The following is a 19,722-nucleotide window of genomic DNA, read 5'->3' as shown; positions in this document are numbered from 1 at the left end:
ATATATTAAATGCTTGGTGTTCAGTGTAGAAAAACTGCTTTTTTTTGCCCGATCTTGATTAAAGTGTTGTCTTTGTTTGCCATCTGTCCTTATTTAGCATACATGCCCATGCTGTCTCGTAGCAACACTTAACCATCAGTGTTCACAATATGTTAATACACTCGGGAACTCCTTTAAATACAGTTCCAGTGAATCATTCTCTTATCTCATAAATTATTACTTTTCTTCTTTGATGGAAATATTTTAGGCAAGCACTTTAAACATAACCTTAGCTAGGTGCTTATCTGCTACTAAAAGTCAGTGTGATATGAATACTATAAAATCAGATAAACAGGTTATGCAGTGTGAATGCAACTTATTAATTAACTTTAAATGATGAAGTTTTTGAAATATTGACAAGGGCTGCTTTTAAACTATAAGCATTTGCCTGGTCTGCAAACTTTTATAGCTTATCTCAGTGCTATTTTACCACATGTTTAAGTATCTTAGCTCTGGATTTTTGTTGGTGCCTGTCCAAATACAATTGTTAAGGCAAAATTTGAAAGAAAACAATTTAGATGTATCTTTCATAGAGAGTTGTGTATCAAGATGGAGGTGTGCTGCTAGGGAGGTAGAAACAGGGGCAGAGAGGCTTTTCCCTGCAAAACTTGTAAAAATTTACAGGCTTCCTTGGAAACTTCTGGCTGTTGCTTACAATTTGACAGTTAAAGTAACTCCACAGTTAGTACAGTTTGGACTTAGTGAAGAAACATTTGTGGAAAAAGAAAATAGACAACTAGAGCTGTGATGCAATCCTAGAAGGCAGGTACGAGAGCTTCCTCAGTCCTGTGCTTTGAACTTCAAATGTTGATGTGCAGAAGTAACTACATTCCCCTCTTTAGTTGACTAGATGTTACTTATCAACAAGTATGGTCACTCTGTTGCTAGAAATCACTGTTCAATACTGATTGACTCTTTCATGCGATGCTGAAGCAGTACATGGCAGTACAGCCAAACTTCTAAGAGTGTTTGCAGGTTATACCATGATGTAATAAGGTAGTTTATTTGGGTGGGGTTTTTTATATGTCTGTTAAATATTCCTTCTTCAGATTATTAAATAGATATTATTTAGTCTTGAAGCTAATTAAAGAAAGTATCTGTGACCATCAGATGCTCAATTTAGTAGTAAGATGGGACAATTGTAACTTTACGCCCAGGCACACCATGAACAAAATTAAAATCCAAACTGTTGGTGTGTACTGAGTTGAATAAAAGCAATAATGAAAAATGCTTTTTTAATGAAAATAGTATTTTGGTATGATAAGAGAGAAAGAAGGCTTTGTTTTTCTTATTGTGCTGTGTAACTTATGTGAAACTTGAATACAGTTGGGGAATAAGCAAAATGTTGTTTTGTTGAAGGGGATGCTGAGCAATGCTGTATATTTAAGTAGGTTAAGCCAAAGAGCTGAAAGCTGATTAAAGAGATAATTTCTTTTTTTCCTTGTAGTCATAAAACTAATTGGTTTAATTTATAGATCTGTCAATACAAAAGCAAAGTGTTTTCCTTAAGTAATTATTCAAAGGAAAACATTCTTTCATTAGGCAACTCTTTATTTCTTTTTTTTTTTTTTTGCTCAATATTAGCAATTTTTTCTTTTGCTAATGGAGAGGCCAATGAGCACACAGAGTCCAGCTGTCAGATATTTCACTAGGATGAAAAGGACATGGGTTTATAGTTTTATTTCCTTCTTATGTATTGTTATACATAAATGACACAATTGCAATTACTAGACCATTTGCAGTCTACTATTGGCCATCCAGTTGTAAGTAAACTCATGTGTGACTACTTTTGGCAGCATCTGCTGTAGCACAGTGCCATAGACTGCATGACACAGAGAATGCTTAGTAAAAAATTAGATAAGTTTTAAAAGTGGATATGGAAACCCTATTCCTATTTTAAAATTTATTAGAAGATTGTATTTACTTGAATTCTTGTATTGTGCAAGTTATTTTCCCAACCCTTGTATCTGCATTTCTCATAGAGGGTATGTGCCACACACAGACCATTTTTTTTCCCTATTCATAATCCACTTATGTTTTTGGGACGTTCTGTTCAGTTATTTTGCTGTTTGCCCATTGATTATGTTAGTCTCTTAATCCCTTTCATCTCTTACTGCATCCATTTTCACACGTCTTTGGATTTGCTTTTGTTTTAGTGCTGCGGTGGTATGCTTGGGCTATTTATACAAAAAATTGGGAAGAATTTTGGGAAAAAGTTTTACTGACACCGTTGGGAATGTGCTTAAAGCAATGAAGAATGCAGAGGTATTGGAACAGCATGTTTAAAAAATGATTGGAAAAATAACAGGATGTTTACTGTTGGTAGCTGGACCAATGAGTAAGAAAAAATGCATGATACCAATTTATGAAAAGAAATCATGGAAAGTCAGATAAAAATCAGTGTCTAAATTCCAAAGAAGTAATAAAGAGTTTATGGATAACGACTAAAAAAAGGATGGATTGTAGTTTTTCTCAATCTGATTTCATGAAAATTAGAAAATTTAATTGCGTTATTAATGAGAACCTTTTTGCTATAGCTCATACTTTGTTTTGAGTTTTGTTCTTCTATTTAGTATTTTTCAGTGGAACATAGAATTACTGTTTTCATTTGCTTATAGAGTTTTAGGGCAAGTTATCTGCTTTAACTTGCTTCAGCATAAATAGATCTCCAAAAGTCTAAAAGACCCAACCACTGTTCGCCTATATCAGTAATTGGCATTTTGTATTTCTAAGGATCTTAGGGTTACAAAATTTTAACATTTCTCATTTTCATTTTTCAGTCTCAAGGTCGTTATGAAATCATGCTTAGTTTGCAAAATATATTAAATGGTTTAGGAGCTGCTGCTATCCCCTGTCACAGAGATGTTTACAAAGCTGCCCGATCGTGTTTGACAGATCGATCCATGGCAGTGCGCTGTGCTGCTGCAAAGGTAAACCACTCTAATAGCTGGTTTTATTAAGTAACTCCCTAAATAAAATTCTGTTTTAATGGCTGATGAACACAGCAGTAAATACATTGTTTGCTTATCTTTATTTCTTTGATATTACCTTGGCAGCAAAAAACAAGTAATTTTAGTATGGGGCAACATGCTTATTTTGTTAGGAAAAACTCTGTGTATTCTGTACCAAAATAAAATTTTTGCTGACTACTTTCCCATGTTGAAACACTTTTATTTCCCTTTTTTTTGTCTAGTGTCTTCTTGAACTTCAGGATGAAGCAGTATTTATGTGGACTACAGACCTGGATAGTGTTGTGACCTTATGTTTTAAATCCTTTGAAGGTTCCAATTATGATGTACGATTAGCAGTTTCAAAACTTTTAGGCACAGTATTGGCTAGAGCTCTAACGTCTAAGCAGACAAGAGGTAAAGTATATACTTTATATCAGACGATAAGAAATTCTCAAATTCTATTGAAGCCTGAAGTAAAAATTCACAATTAAAGCTTCATCTGGCTGTTCATATCTCTGGTTTGGTCTTTTCTGTAACTTTTTTCTTCTGAAGTGAGATTATATATATATATATATATATATTTATTTATTTATTTATTTATTTATAAAATAATAAACAAGGAAAAGTATTTGGTAAAACTGTTTTTCTCTATTATAAGATTGTTATTCTATGGAGAGAAATTAGTAACCTGAGGAATTTAAAGGTAAGATTAATTTAAGCAGTATAGAAAGAACCAAGATTTGAGGCAGTGTCTCTGTGTCAAAAGAAAAAGTTAAGGATACCTTCAAGCTATTTTTCTGCACTAATCAATATCACATCAGGATTGTCCAGCAGTACTAATATGATCAGAAGCAGAAATTAGCATGCAGTTTTGTTCATATAACAGCCATGTAGCAGTTTTTGCTGACAGACAGTACTTGAGCTAACTGAAGCATCCTAGCACAAAGTTAACATCTCTAATATTTGGTGTCATTCAGACTGGGTGGTTTTAGTCCAATCTTAGAAGCCCAAAGCTAAGTATCTAACTATAATCTAAGCAAAATATAACAGGATGCAGAATAAGTGTGATTCAGACTGATTGTTCTGCTTTTAATGGCATCAGAGAAAAACTTCAGTGCAATAGGCAGCAAATGACAAAATCACATGCTTTTAAGCCCAACTTACTCTCTTTCAAAATACTTGAGGCTGTATATTAGCGTTGTGGAGTCTGAAGTCTTGATTTATAAAGTATTTTCCTAAGAATCTTTTGGAGAGTATTATTGTGTTACAGAAAACAGCACTTATCTTTTCTCGGTAAAGTAAAAAAAAATAATGTTCTGACCTCTTTGTAGTTTCAGTGGTTTTCTTTAATCTTTTTAAGAAATGTAGTTGTTATTTCTAAAGTACTAAGATAAAGTTATATAAGAAGCTTATAAATTATTTCGTTGACTGTTTCAAGGAGTTATTTCCTTATTGGAGTTATTTTTAGTTAAAAAGAAGTTACAGCTAAGTGAGACAGAAGCTAGGTAGGGACTAGAAGGGGCTGAGGGAGAGGTGGAGGGAGCAAATGAAGGAGCTCATGGTCTTGAAGTTTTATGTATTGTATCTGATGATATGCTGATATTGAGTTGTTTACTTTTTTTTCCTGGACATAATTATCTTGAATCCTCTCCTTCTTTTCCTGTTTCGATGCTTTCAAGAGAATGAAAAATGCAGTGAAAGTTTTAGGTCACTTAGTTTGTGTAGTGTGTTGTCATCATGCTGTTTGCAGACATGTCCCAGTATGTATTTTAAATGAACTTTCTGTAAAGAAATAAAGCAATGGAATAGGAATTGGGGATAAATAATTTTCCTAGCTGTTTTTGTTATTCTCATTCTTCCAAAGAGCTAGCTTAATGCCAAGATGAGTTGCTTTTGTTTGTAAGAGAACCTGTAGTTGTACCCTTACCTGGCTAAGCATAGCAGAAAGGGAATCCACCCCTCTGAATTTTGTAATAGAGGTTATCTTTGGTGGTAAGCTGAAATATGTTAGTCAGGACTTCCATGAAACTTTGAGTGGTAGGAGTAGATCACACAGACCTTTCTGCAGAGGGAACATAGATGGTAAATACTGAGGGTGGGTAAATATAAGTATGCATACAATGGCTTAGACTATTTAAAGGTAGCTAAAGGAGAAAAACTTGATAAATGTTGTGGTTTGCTGGATCACCGAGTCCTAAAATATCTTAGTTTCTGTTATGAAGTTAAACCGTATTTAGATTTGATTGTGCTACTGAACTTATGCAAATTATTTTTTCTAAAACAATGAGAGTTGAACCTCTCTACTTCTAAAAGGTAGCAAGATTTTAGAGCTATTCCTCTAAAGATTTACATCTATTCTTAGTGTCCACCAAGCATAACTTCCGCAGAATCTCTTTGGAAGAAGTGATGGAGCTATTGGGAACTGGATTTCTGCGTGGAAGTTGTGGATTTCTACGAGCCAGTGGCGATATGTTGAAAGGGACCAGTTCAGTCAGCAGAGATGTTAGAGTTGGAATCACCCAGGTTTGGTTTACGTTAGTTATGGTTTTCTGAGATTGCTAAACATTTGTATAACTGTTTTGCTCTGCATATATTTCTCCTAATTTCATCCTTTTTTGTATCTGTGATGAAATGTATGTACTTTAAAATAAGGATTTACATCTTGAGTTATATTGGAAAGAAAAAAAAAAGATTTCTGATCTTGCTTATTGTTTACCTGATAGTTTGAAATTTTAAAAGTTAAATGTGTATTACTTGTGAAAGCTTCATGTGATAGGAATTTCAAAGGAGTGATATAATTAAAATCCTTGAATTTTTAATTTAAAACTTAATACCTTATGTCTAAAAATTAAAGGGAGAAGTTACAATAAATCTTTGAACTTGGAATAGCTTCCAAGCTCGGAAGCTTGGAATAGCTTGGAATAGCTTGGAATGTACAGGGACATTCCAAGTCCAGTTTTGAAAAAAATGATTCTGCTTTGAGGAAGTGCGTGAAAACTAAGGAAAACAGAATTTAGTGGAAAAACCCCACCATCTATTTTGGTGTGTTCTAGGATGCTCAAAGGATAGAATCTTGTTAACTGAACGGTAGTGAAATCAGACCATATAGTGCATGGTGGTAAAAATTGTATAAATTTTTCAGATAATATCAGGTTGGCTTCATCCTGTAAATATTATCTTAAAAGTAAACATTCTAAGACATGGATACTCAAATGTGAAAACTGTGAATCAAGACTATAGGTCATGATGAACATTTACATATCAAACAGCTGTGGTTATTTTAGTATTACAGTTCCACAGCTATATGATAATCCACTTTGCCAGTAAGGCAGTTTTTTAGTACATATCAACTTCTGCAGTGCAAAAAAAAAAATATTTAAATTAGCTTCAATTACTGATACAAGCTGCCACACTTTGCACTGAAACAGCTAGAAGGTGCTCACAAATTGTCGTCTGTACTCAGGTCATGCTGAGTGGAAGCATTAACTTCTGGCAGAGAGACAGAAAAGCTGGGGAACAATAATACCTTGACAGCTATTTGCCTAGAAAATGCATACCAGACTCCTAGGGTGTTCTGTATGCATGGTGGTTTTATTAGTTTTCCAGGAACGGATATTTCAATTCAATGTTTTGACTATTTTTACTGGTTTTTGGAAGTTATCTCCTTTTTCATGCATTTCTATGTTAACTGAATAGTACCTGTGCTGGATGGTACACTCTAACTACCAGAACAGTTTAAATAGTGCAATGGTTCTATAAGAAAAACTTGAGAAATTATGTGTTTATCAGTGCTTATAAGTAGAAAACACTTGCAGTTATTAAATGTATTAATTAGTGAGTTTCAGCTTATTATGAATTTAAAAATAAGAATGTCACTGAAGATGATTTCTTACATATAGAAGATTTTATATTTGTTCAAGACACAGTCTTTATCGTGTGAAATTCCTCAATTTTCAAATCTGTAAAACCAGGATAATGTACTGGTGCATTATGAAGCATAAGTAGTATTTGTCAAGAGCGATTAGCTCTAGCAGGATCTAATAGTATAATTTCTCTGTCCAGAGTAGTTCACTTTCTTTTACATGAATAAATTTGTTGTTAATATTAGACACAAGACAAAGTATGTGTGAGGCAAATACAGAAATTGATTGATATGAGTAGTAGTAGTGAAGTTTCTTATGAGGAATTTTGTGTGTTCATTTGCATATTCTCATTTTTTGTATTCCCTTCTCTTGATCTATTCATTAAAAGAATCCAACACATGCACATGGAAGGCAATTGTAGGGGAGCTTATTATGTGGTAAAATAAATGGTCTTGTGGTGATTAGATTTGTAAAGTGATTCTGCATTCTTTCTCCTTGTTGTGATAAACATAGTCTTTTTATGGTTTTTATCTTTTTTATGATTTGCAAGGCAAACAATTAAAATTCATTGAGTTGAGGAACAGTGCTTGGGGGCTGCAAATATCCCCTGATTCAAACCCTTTAATAACAAAATTCTCTCCAGGTTATGAGTTATAGTTTTGTAATATTGTAGTTCTTACAATGCATTCATACATTAAATTTGGGTTGCATGTGCAGAATGTTAAATAGCTGTAAGCTGTTGTTAAGTGAGACCAAACACAATGTTTTACATAAAAAGTGCCTGTGCCAGGTAAACTGCCATTTCTCACACTCTGGAATGAAGTGACACAGGCAAGCATCTTGAATTAACTTACAGTCAAAGCAGGCTGCCATATTACTGGTACAACTTTGATAGTAATTTAAATTATTTAAACACATATGTAAAAAATTGCAGATACCAGAAGTGAGAACATATGTGATTTATAGATGCATAAATTTGTAAGTCATCTCAGTTTAGTGTTCTAGTTGTGCAATGTGCAGATTTAAGAAGATATGTAAGTAGGATAGTTAGCAGGGATTTCCCAGATATTTTACTCTAAAATATGTTTCTTTTCAAATCTCTTTCAGGCATATGTGGTATTTGTTTCTACATTAGGAGCAAAATGGCTTGAAAGGAACTTCTCTGCCTTCCTTTCCCATATTCTAGATCTTGTGTCTCAGTCTCACCCTAAGGCTGTTCAGAGCCCGGTGGATGCTATTGGCTGTCGTCGCTGTGTTTCATTCATCCTTCGAGCTACAGTAGGAGGCCTGCTCGGGGAAAAAGCTCAAATTGCAGCTGCCAAGGAGATTTGTCAGGCCATCTGGAAACTGAAGAAAGTTGTGGGTATGGGTCTAACAGGATTATCCATTTGGGCCTCTGTTTTTCCTTTTTTAAGCGACTGTCCAACTACCTAATCCAGAGACTGCAGAAATAGAATATATAGTGCTGATTTATTACCCCATGGTAACGTAAAAGGCTTTTGATGGACTGCTTTGTTTTTAGCTTGGGCTGGTTATTTGTGTGTGTGTGTTCATCTCTCTGTTTCTGTATGTGTGTACCCACACAAGTATAAACGTATTTTTTAACACTCCTTCCTTGGCAAAAGCAATTTTAACCAATTGCAAATAAAATTAAATAATAAATATATGCAGTAATAAAATACAGATATTTTATTATCTGATATTTATTTTAAAGTAAGTTAAATTGGCAGTTAATTTATGTCTAGCCAGATCCTGCCTTCCTGTTCAGAGCAGTTGACATTACTGAAGGTTCAAAAAAGAAACATTTGTTCCTAATTGAAAAATGAGCATTTCTCCTGGAGAAAACATATCCCCTTGGAGTGGAAAAGAAAGAAAATGCTGGGCATAACCAGTTGTCCCCTGGTGTACAGCTGCATATTGCATCTGAGTTAAATATCTAAATGTTGTATGTCTAAACTGACATACTCATTTGTGTCTCAAAAGATGAACTTTCAAAAATACATCATATTTTTCCCCTCTCTCTTTATTCCTTGTCTCCACCTTCTCGCTTGCTGTCCTAAAATTTCATTCTTTTCTTCCCTTTCTTTTTTCCTACTAGGTACTAAAATCTGGCAAATTATCAAAGCATGTCCTCTTCACATCACATTTGGTGGGGCAGGGATAGCATGCTTCTTGCTAGCCACTGTTTCCCATCACGTAAAGATAAGCAATTTGGTAGTTTCCGCTTTATCTACCCGCCTGCATCTAGTAATTGAAACATCTTCTCTTGCAAAAACCTTTTTCTGATCTGTTTGTTTGATTTTGTTAATGATTTCATGGTGATTTTCTTGTACTGTGTTATCAGATGCTGCAATGAGTGACAGTAACTTGGAAACAAGACTTAATACAACAGATGTAACAGGAAGTCAGCATGTGCTTGTGTGTGCACTTCAGGAACTTGGAAGTCTTATCCAAGGCTTAGGAACAACAGCAGCACCATTACTGCAAGACTCCAGTACAGGTACAAGCCCTGAATTATTTTGTCGTCCAGAGTAAAAAATATATTTATATTCCTTTGCTCACTTTCATCTTCTTTGATTTCTTATTTTTTCTTATTTCTTCTTTGATTTCTTATGGCTATTCTTCTGGCTCAGTCTCCTTACTAGGATCTCTGTAGTTCTTCTTTTCTGTATTCTTCCAATAAACTTAAAAAACCCCAACAAAACAACCAAAAACAAAAAAGGGAGAAGGGAAAGTTGGCTACCTAACATGCTGTAGGAAAGTTTCAGACATTGCCCGAAGAGTTCTGTATCTTCTCCAACCTGTACAACTATATTTATTAAAAATACAAAAAAAGTATCAAATTTAATTCCATTAAGGGTTGTATTTAGAGTCCAACACTTCATATTGTTTATAATAAATCAGTTTGATTGAGCTGGGTATCTTCATCAACCTTTATTGTTTTCATTTAGCTGCATTTTTTTCTGGATGGGTTCAAGTGGACATCTATTTCCACTGCATGGATTTCTGCTTCCTTGAGAATGCTTACAGATATTTTCTATGCATGTTGATGGATAACTGTGTAATATATTAGGTTTTCTCCATAATGTTACATTTCATTCAGGGTAAATTTTTTTGAAAAGTATTGAATTATTAAAATTCGTTAAGAAGTACTTCACAATAAAGAACAATAATAGTTTTTCAAGAGAAGTATAGAAATTGGATAGTGTTATGTTCACCAGTCCTCTGTATAGATTTTTGCTTGTTTGACAATCTGCTTACCTATTTCTTAAGTGTATTTATGCGTTTTATTTTTCAGGAGTTCTGGAAGCAGTGATTTCTATCATTCTTCATCCCAGCATTTCAGTCAGAATAACAGCAGCTTGGAGTTTGCGCTGTATTGCAGTAGCGTTACCCTCCTATGTGTCCCTGCTGTTGGATCGTTGCATTGAACGTCTTAGTACGTTGAAATCCTCCCCAGAAGCAGTAACTGGCTATAGTTTTGCTGTTGCTGCTTTACTGGGTGCAGTGAAACACTGTCCTTTAGGAATTCCACATGGAAAAGGCAAGGTATGGTTTGAATACTGTATATATAGGCAGTTCTTGGATGTTTTTACAGTAGTACTTGCAAGTTTTCTTTATGATGTGCTCACATAACCCAGTGTACTGATGAGATATTTTGGCGCCACAAGAAGAGGACTTTGAAGCATACCATAACTCAAATAAGCTAATGTTTTTTCTCAAATGTGTCAGGATTGTGAATTTCTTGGGAGATGTCGTTAATGATTTTGTTAACTACTCATATTACTACCTTTTTCTAATGGAAAATTTTGTTAGGGGAGAAATTCATTGTTTTGGGACAGAGCTTTTAGGACTTAAATTGAACAGTCTAAGAGAAGGTTTACCTGAAGAAAGTATTTCTTGAGTAGTTACATTTTTCAAATTTCCAGCTAAATTCTTTACAGCAAAATTAAGCCTTCTGCAATTCTGTCTCAGTTTGACACTGGCTTAATTTAGAAAGCTGACATTTCAGTAGTGTTAATGGTGAGAAAAGGCTATTTTGGAGTAAATCCAGCTGAAAAGTATCAGACTTTGCCAAAGGAAAAGATCTTCCTTTTATTAAAAAAAAAAAAATAGAAATACACATGCAGATCTGTTGCATGCTGTCATGTTTCTGGGAGGAAAGTTGTTCAACCGCAGAGTAAGCCAAATTAGTATTTCCTAGGCTCATCAATGACTCTCCAGAGTACAGTTTAGTCAGTTCTTAAAGCAGTAACAGATAATATGCATTATACTGAAAATCTTTGGTCAAGTCCAACAAAATGTTTAGTCAAGTGCAACAGATACACGCTTTTATTTCATTTTACAGAATTTTTTAGAAACCAATTTATTGCATTATCATAGTTTAAGATGCTTGTACCAATCTCCTCGCTAGTGCAGATAGGATATACAGTGCTCTGAAGTTTTAGGGATATGCAGATGTAGAAATATAGACCAGGAGAAGAAGCTGTTTCCATCTTATTGGCAACTTTATCTATGGAGTTACTCATGTTTGGAAAACTATGGTACATCATAAATGTCAGCAGTACATGGTAATTCTTTGCACAATGTAGAAACTTATATTCTCTCTTGTGAAAATACCTGTTTTGGAGTCAATGGACATTAAGAAAATATTCTCAGCATTCAGAGTTCCAAATGCAAATTGAAACAACTTATAAATTAAAAAAAAAAATGTACCTGTGTTTCCTAGCTTTTAAGAACTTTTCCTGGTGATTACTAAAAGATCATGCAGAGAGAACAAAATGAATACAGTTTGCCCACTTACATAGATAAGAAGTGCCATTCAAATACTATATGCTTAAGCAGAGCTAAAGTTTCTATTTAACAGAGAAACATAATTCTTAACAAAGATTTATTTTAGAGGAGTATAGTAGGATGAAATAGAGCCAGAAGGAGGTATGGGAGGGTACAAAAAAAAGTGTGGGAGAAATACTGTATTCTGTACTAAGCTGGCAGGGGTGAGAACAGAGCAGTTGACAAAGCCCTTTTCCATTCTCTCCTAGGAACACTTCCAGATTCCAGACTAGCTCCTCTTCTGAGGAGCTGAAAGAGACCAGTGTTAAATAGAGCAGTTTTGAAAAAGAAGTATCAAACTCAGACAATAGTCATCTGGATAGAAACTCTTTTATATTAATTCATTTTCCTTTGAGAGAGCAGTTAGAGTTGCAGGTGGAACCTAAAGAAAATAATTAATGAGTTTTTGTACATTTAACATTCAGTACTAGTGCTTATGCTTCCGTTAAAAAAATCCTTCAAAAATAAGACATTCCTCCTGTACACAGAGAGAAAAATTACCAGAAATCATTAAATGACATCCTTTCTCTGATGTTTGTTTTAGAGGTAATTTAATTATAATAAGTTTTTAGTGATTTTTTAGTAGCATAATTTAACAAGGGTACTGATTTATTTTAGAATCAAATACATTAAATCTATCAGGAATCTATACAAATAAATTTCTTCATTTACAGCCACCTGGTAGCATTATGGAATTGGGGAAACGAATACTTTCCGACTGAAAAAAAGATTTAGATGAAGTTTTGGCAGTGTAAAAATTTCAAACATTCATGAAACAAATTTCATATGCAAACTTTCACATAATTTTCTAAGTGTGCAAAAAAATTATAGAAGGATATTTTCTATACTGAGATTTTTAATGATACTCTTGATAATGACGCTTCTTACTTGTAATACTGATTTATGGGAAGTTTTGGAGACCAGACATATTGCAGAAAGTAAGAAATACTTTTTAGCATATGTGAAATGTAATTGAAGCAAACTACTTGCAGAATATTTACAGCATTAGTAGCCATGCTGTGGTAATTGTCTGTGGGGGTGTGTTCCACCATTTAAATTCTAGGTAGCTTGTGCTTTGCTAACAAGTGTAATCACCTTGCACTTAGCACTTGGTGGGTGTGTGCAGCTAAATGGGATTAATTCTAACTATACTATTCAGAGTCATTTGTTTAGCCATGCCATTTGTCGATTTGAAAAGTGGTCAGAGAGAATAATAGACCTTATTCTAAAACAATGATTAGAAGATCATTACAGGTCCATCCCACCACTTCTGAGCTGTAATTCATAGGTGTCATGCTATTCTTTTTCTACATGTTGACATAAATAGAATATCACAACACTTCTATCCTTCCAATGCATATTCCTGTGAGAATTATCAGTTGTCATTTTACTGCTGATAAAAGAAAGGGTACAAACCAGCCGAGTAACTTACCTAGTACTCCACAGAATTGTTGAAGCTGTCCCAGACTACTACTGAAGTCAGGAATTGCAACTTCAGGAGCCCGAGTTTATTGCCATAGCGTGAGGGGAAGATGGCATCCTATCTGGGAACACTGGAATAGGATTAAGTATCAAAATAAAAGTATTTGAAAAAAAAATTGTAGTTATGAAGATGCTGATGCTCTGTTTTTCTGTTTTACGTTGAAGGTAATCATGACAGTAGCAGAGGAGTTGTTGTGTTCTGCTTCTCAGAACGGTCGCATTTCACTGCAGCGAACACAGGCTGGATGGCTGTTGATAGCTGCCCTCATGACATTAGGTAGTAGCTTTCTACAATTTTTCTTAAACTCCGTTTAGCTGTTCAGTGTCACGTCTCTGATTTTAGTTCTTTTGAGATTTTATGTAATTTACCACTGCAAAATCATTATAAAACCCTGAAATGTTTAAAAAAGCTTTCTGAGATAAAAATGTCATTTCTCTCAAATTTGCTGTTAATTCATTGGGAGCAATGTCTGAAAACTAGTGACTGAGTGGGACCGCTATTAGTTAAATGTAGAAAATAAATTTCAAAGTCAATCTAACCAAATCTCTTCATGGTCATGAATTGTTAAGCATCTGTCCCAGTACAATTTGAGCTAATCATTTGTATATCCCTCTTGTCAGGCATTTGAAATCTTACAGAACTTTATGATATATCTTAATGGTCATATCATTAAGATATATCATTAAGACTGTGATCAGTAAGTTACTGATAAAGAATGTATTTTATTGGGTTTGATCATATTTTCAAGGCATCTTTCATGTTTCAGCTATTACTTCTGCCCAACAACTCCCATTTTTTTTTCTTTTATTATTATATTTAATTAACCTAAAACAGATGCTTACTTTCCTGAATATCGCTGTTGATTATTACATCTCTTTTATGCTGGTGATCTACAGGGTCTTAGTAGAACAGAGATTGCAGTTGGCTTGGTAGCATACTAGTAAATGTGTCAGTGGTTATGCAGTTATATATGAAAATGGAGTACCAAGATAGTAAACATCTGAGAAATTATATATGAGGAGGCTGGAAAAGTAGCATAAGGTTTTATTCACTGCTGTAAAGATTTTGTGAACTCAGGAAAAAGGAACAAAAGAGAAAATTTAATTTTATTAATGCTGCATTGGCATGACAACTGTCAATGTTTATAGGTCCTGCAGTTGTCCAACATCATCTGCCGCGAATGCTGTTACTGTGGAAGTGCATCTTTCCATCATCTCCTAAAGACCTGGAAACAGAGAAGACACGAGGAGATTCGTTTACCTGGCAAGTAACACTGGAAGGTCGTGCTGGTGCTCTTTGTGGTAAGTGGGATTTACTGTCTTTCTCTGCATATTTATAGTTGGGCTGTTAGTTTATTTTTCCTTCTGACAGAACAAGGACACTTCATATTGTTTTTTTTTTTCACTAGATGGTAAAGGATGTATTCACTCCCCAACATACGTGCTTCTGTATCTCTATTTACATATGTATATATGTGTGTTTCATTTTTGTTAAAAAAACCTCCAACTAATAAAAAAACCAAGATAGTTTTTAGTTTTTCCTCTTGTTCTTCTAATCAGTTGATTTTCAAGCAGTAAATGATAATCAGGAAGCTTGTTTCTCTAGTTTAACATACCTATCACAGTAATGAATGAAGACCCAAAGCAGCATATGTTCTGTTGTTTATACCTTTTATTATATTTGGAAAAAAGACGTTCTCTTTCCTATCAGGTAACTTACTATAAGCAAAATAGAATTGGTGAATCATTCAAACGCGTTTGTGGGAGTGGGAAGACTTGGGTAAAAGTTGCGATAAGGTAGTTGCACTTCTTACCTTGTGAAGAGCACTTTGTGTGTGGCTGCTGTCTGGTTAGGTAGCAATTTTTGAATGAAATACTGTGAATTTGGGCTTCCAGGAAATTACTTCAGTAATTTTCTTCAGATACTTAATGTGTTTCAGTCATGTATACTAGAGTACTAAAGGGTTCTTTGCATTGCAGAAATATGAACCCTGGTATAGTGATCACCCTTCTCTCTCACTGTTAAGATTTTTATCACAAAGTGCAGAATTTGACAGTAATTTCATTTTAGAAGTAACCTAAACAATTAACCTATGAGTATTTTCTCTTTAGAAAATAGGTATTTAATACTTCATATTCTCTAGGTGGTTTTGAAAATTAAACTCAAGTTTAGTTTTTCGTAAATAATGAAAAATACTTGTATACATATTAGCTGGTTCATAAGGTACAGTAATTAAACTAAGTTGTAATGGAAAACAGTAAGCAGTAGGTCATTTAATCATCCTTCTTCTATTTTTTTATTATTATCATGGAATTATCCCGAAGTTGAGTTATATACTGTAACTCAATTTATAACGAAAAGCAAAAAATAGGTCAATTTATATATGCAATTAAAAGTCAGACTATGAATGTCCAAGCTGAGACAACAAAATAGTGTATCTGTAAACATGACTTTTTTCATGAGATTTTTATCAGTTTCTTCAATTTTATAGGCTAAAATATTTTTTAATTTTGTTTGGTTTTTTGTTTTCTTCTACTTTTACATTATTAGATGTAACGATGTGATTACTTTGCTGACGTGATTTTGTGCCTGCAAGATACCTCACACTAAGTAAATTAAAATCCAATTCCTTTTCTAGCTATGAAAAGCTTTGTTTCCCACTGTGGTGGTCTTCTTACGGATGAAGTTGTTCAGAGACTTCTTCCTCCTCTCCCAAGTGCTGTTGATTTATTGACACAGTAAGTGTGTGTACGAAACTGTTAAATGGATTCTGGTTTTGAGAAGCTGCAGAGTAATGTGCATTTGACTTAGTGCAGTTTCTAAAGAACTTTCTTTTCAAAGGACAGAAATCAGAGTCTATGTGTTTGCAGATTCCAGTGTCATGTGTAGAAGCTAAGGAAGAAGCTATTGCATGGCTTTTTTAAGTTAGTGTTTATATTCTACTTTTTTAATCAAATGTGCACATTTGTGTTTATATGCCCTCATTTTTTATAAAATAAAAACAAAGTTCAAGAATATGCTTAGAAAAAATCTTTTAGACATGGGCACTTTTTATATATGTATTCAGAACTAAGTTGGAAAGGGTTTTATAATTTTTAAACATTTGCCTTTGGAATATAGAGTGCATTTGGGCTTTAAGCTCTAACTTAGAGAAATATATCCACAAAAGTTTATTGTCATAAATATAGGTAAAAAATCAAAGAAAATAGAAAATCTTGTTTATTTCTCTGGTATTAAGTAAAAATAATGCCTGGGAATGGACAACAGACATTCTGTCAGAATATATGAAATAAATTGGTTTCCTTCTACTATTGGTAATGCCAATCAGAACTGTAGTTATATAATACATACAAATTTTAAAAGCATTTGGCAGAGTGGTACAAATGAAACTGGGGCATTACATAATGCTTGCATCTTTAACATCTCTGATGTGCTTTTTATATTTTAAGGCTCTCTTCAATATATAAATCATACGGAAATGCTTTAAAAACACCATCAACAATTTACAGACATAAACTTTATGAATTACTAGCAGTATTGCCTCCAAAGACCTATGAAGGTATGTACTTCCATACAGAGAGAAATCCATTAAAAATGCCATGGGCTTATTTTTAAGTTTTTGTTCAATGTAAATTCAGGTAGCAAAAATTAGTTTCATCCTTTCTAAAAAACAAATGTTATTCTGTCTATTTAAATTTGATGACTTGTAGCAAAGTCACTGTGGTTTTGAAAAGGTAGTGTTCATGATCTCTTTTCCCCCTCTCCTATTATAAATATAGGCCTCTGTTACAAATATAGACTTTTGTTCTATTTTTGGTTGAAACTAGAAGTCAGACAACCTTTCAATTTCAAAGTAGTTGAAAAAAAAAATTTTGATGCCTGTTTTATTTTCCATTGAATCCTGAATCCCAAAGGTGTAATCTTAGTTTAAATCAGTTGCATATAGTCTATTGAAATAATTTCAGTTAATTAATTTAAGTAAACATATATTACAGATATATTAACCTGATCCTGTGGAGACTGTGGATAAAAAGTTTGTATTTAAAGAACAATTTCAACAAAATTTTGGGATTGACTTACTTTTCTGTAGGAGAACATAACTAAGTATTTAAAATCTAGCCCTCTAATGCAATAACTATGCACTGTAGTTAGATGGGTCTAACAGTTCAGCTAAAACATTAAATGCCTTTGTTGTCTTTGAATTGTTTGCCATACAGTACTGCATGGACTTCAGTAAGGAATCAGAGTGGTTTTGACAGCTATAAAGAGAAGTATAGGGTATTTTTTCAGGACAGAGACAATATGGGCCAGCCAGGGTCTAAATTAGCTGTGTCCTCTTTATCGTGGAGGGAATCCGTACTCAAATTATGTGCTCCATCTAGTGGTAATGGCTAAATAATTTGGGACAAATCCCTGACTTATGCCTTAAAGCTGCCGTCACATTGGAATTCTGTATATAGCACTTGAAGCATGGTGTATAATACTCATTCATGACTTGAGTTTAAAAGACTGAAAATTACACTTCCATCCCTTAGAACAAGTTATTCCTTTTGTTTCTTTATTACAGGGGTAACATTTTATACAATACAAGCGTTTGGTATGGGTTTGGCAGTTTCTTGATGTGTTTGAGATTTCTGTGTTATGTTCTAACTTCATTGAAAATACACCATGTTTTACAGTGTGACCTGCAAAGCATGATTCATGTGAGAGAGCATCCTAGCTGAGGGTGCTGCATTCTAGATCCAATAAATAAAGAAAAAGCTTGAAAGGTTTCTTATAAATAAGTGGTCACCCTGCTGAAAGCTTTGAGAATAGCCTTAGAATCAAAGCAGTAACTTGACAGATGTAGTCTCAGACATATCCACTCGTGTGTAATACAACAGTATGAGAGTGGGGAAAGAATGGAAATGCATACAGAACTTATTTCCAAGGTCTGCTATATATTTTAATGTATAAGTGTGCATCATTTAAAAGTGTGATGAAAAGTTTCTAAGGTAAAACTTGAAACAAATGCCGTTCTTTCCATATTATTTCCAGTATGAAAGCTTCATGCAGAAACTGTATGTCTTTGCAAATACCTGGATTTTTAAAAATTATATATTTAGGAAAACAATATCATTATGAAACCCAGAATTCTTTTTTTGATGTCTAAATTCAGTCATTATCAATAGGAACAATATTAGGAGTACTCTGGTGTTGCACAGCATGTCACATTTTACATGGCTCAGAGCGACACACTGAATGAGAAACTTTCACCACTTCATAGTTTTATTTCTTTTGTCTTTGTTTTCTTTCATCCAGGTAGTTAGGCAGATGCTAGAAACCTGCAAGCTGTTTCTTTTTGAGAAAATTGGTGATGGAAACATACACCAGAAGTTGTAACTCAAGCTTTTAGTATTTGCAAATAATGTGCAAAACTTGGTTTCTTTAGCACAAGAGGAACAAAACAAAATACCCAGGAAAATGAACAGTTGAAAAGAGATTCTTTATTCATAGATCTCAGCTTCTTTGTCAATTCAAGGCTTTTGATTTCTGAAGCCTGAGACACTAAGACTTGTTTAGGCTCTGCTTGGTCCTTTCCTGCTCACTTTCTGCCTCTTAGAGGCAGTTTCTTTTACTGTTTTCATCACTAAAAATCAATATCAACTCAAACAGCAGAATTTTACGAAGATCTACTATGAGTGTGCATGAATAGTAAGTGATTTTTTGCATTATTTCAGCGATGACAGAAATGAAAAGAACATATTAGGTAAACTTGAACATCAGTGAAATACATTGAACATGTTTTAGTTGCTGTCTTCAATTGAGTCTGAACAGTTAAGACTTTGCAATTTATCTGATCCAAAGTATGAACTTTTTAAGCTGGTGAAAGCTGTTTCTGTTTCTAAGATGACGAATCATATTTGTGATCATTTTCATGTGTAATTAGATCCGGATTATAATGTGCTTATGTTTTTGAGGCTAAACATTTATTTCCTGTTACTTAATACAAAAAGTTTTATAATGTCCAGATTGAAAATTTCACACAAATAATTTCAGTAGTCTGAATTTTACTAGATTTGTTGATGCTTTCTGTTGTCTGAAATTAATGTGTTTTGTCAGACAACTCATTAGGTTTCTTTTCATTCTTCAGCTTTTTGTGCTTGTTACGTTCCACTGTCTAAACCATAAAATTGAATACAAGCATTCACTTCTCTTTCTTAATAGGATGAATAGCTAGAATGCTGGAACAGCATTCTGGCTCAAAATTTTGAACTGCTTTACATTGGGAAAATATTGTTTGACATGTTGAGGATTGCCAAGTGTCTGAGACTAAAATAAATTTTAATTTAGTTAAAAAATGGGTATCTCAATTACATTTCATTTTAAAAGCTGTTCTCATAGGAAGGGAATTTTAAAAAAAAAGTTATTGTGATGAGCAATAATGAAAGAACAGCTTCTAGTTCTTAACTACTGTGTTTTTTTGAAAAGACTCAATTTGTGTCCCTGGCATACACTATTTGTGCACCTTGCAATATATTTGATAGTGCTAACTTTTTGCATTTAGATTTGA

At 33.8% G+C, this 19,722-nt stretch overlaps 1 protein-coding gene across 9 annotated transcripts in view; it reads left to right on the top strand.

Moving 5' to 3' along the window:
- HEATR5A (HEAT repeat containing 5A) overlaps positions 1 to 19,722 on the top strand; it is a 68,823-nt gene that overhangs the window by 15,579 nt on the left and 33,522 nt on the right. For 8 of the 9 annotated variants that reach the window (XM_032690716.1, XM_032690718.1, XM_032690717.1 and 5 more), the window contains 11 exons: positions 2,196 to 2,304; positions 2,820 to 2,969; positions 3,233 to 3,404; positions 5,353 to 5,513; positions 7,961 to 8,216; positions 9,198 to 9,353; positions 10,152 to 10,402; positions 13,334 to 13,445; positions 14,318 to 14,470; positions 15,808 to 15,907; positions 16,619 to 16,728. In XM_032690716.1, the coding sequence (XP_032546607.1) occupies positions 2,196 to 2,304; positions 2,820 to 2,969; positions 3,233 to 3,404; positions 5,353 to 5,513; positions 7,961 to 8,216; positions 9,198 to 9,353; positions 10,152 to 10,402; positions 13,334 to 13,445; positions 14,318 to 14,470; positions 15,808 to 15,907; positions 16,619 to 16,728 (1,730 nt within the window). The remainder of the gene's footprint in view (positions 1 to 2,195; positions 2,305 to 2,819; positions 2,970 to 3,232; positions 3,405 to 5,352; positions 5,514 to 7,960; positions 8,217 to 9,197; positions 9,354 to 10,151; positions 10,403 to 13,333; positions 13,446 to 14,317; positions 14,471 to 15,807; positions 15,908 to 16,618; positions 16,729 to 19,722) is intronic. The other variant, XM_032690719.1, reaches the window with a different exon arrangement.

The sequence above is a fragment of the Chiroxiphia lanceolata genome, chromosome 6 (assembly GCF_009829145.1).
Source record: "Chiroxiphia lanceolata isolate bChiLan1 chromosome 6, bChiLan1.pri, whole genome shotgun sequence".
In the NCBI taxonomy this organism is placed as follows: Eukaryota; Metazoa; Chordata; class Aves; order Passeriformes; family Pipridae; genus Chiroxiphia; species Chiroxiphia lanceolata.
The sequence above is the reverse complement of the archived record's forward strand: the minus strand, read 5'-3'. Positions and strand labels throughout refer to the sequence as shown.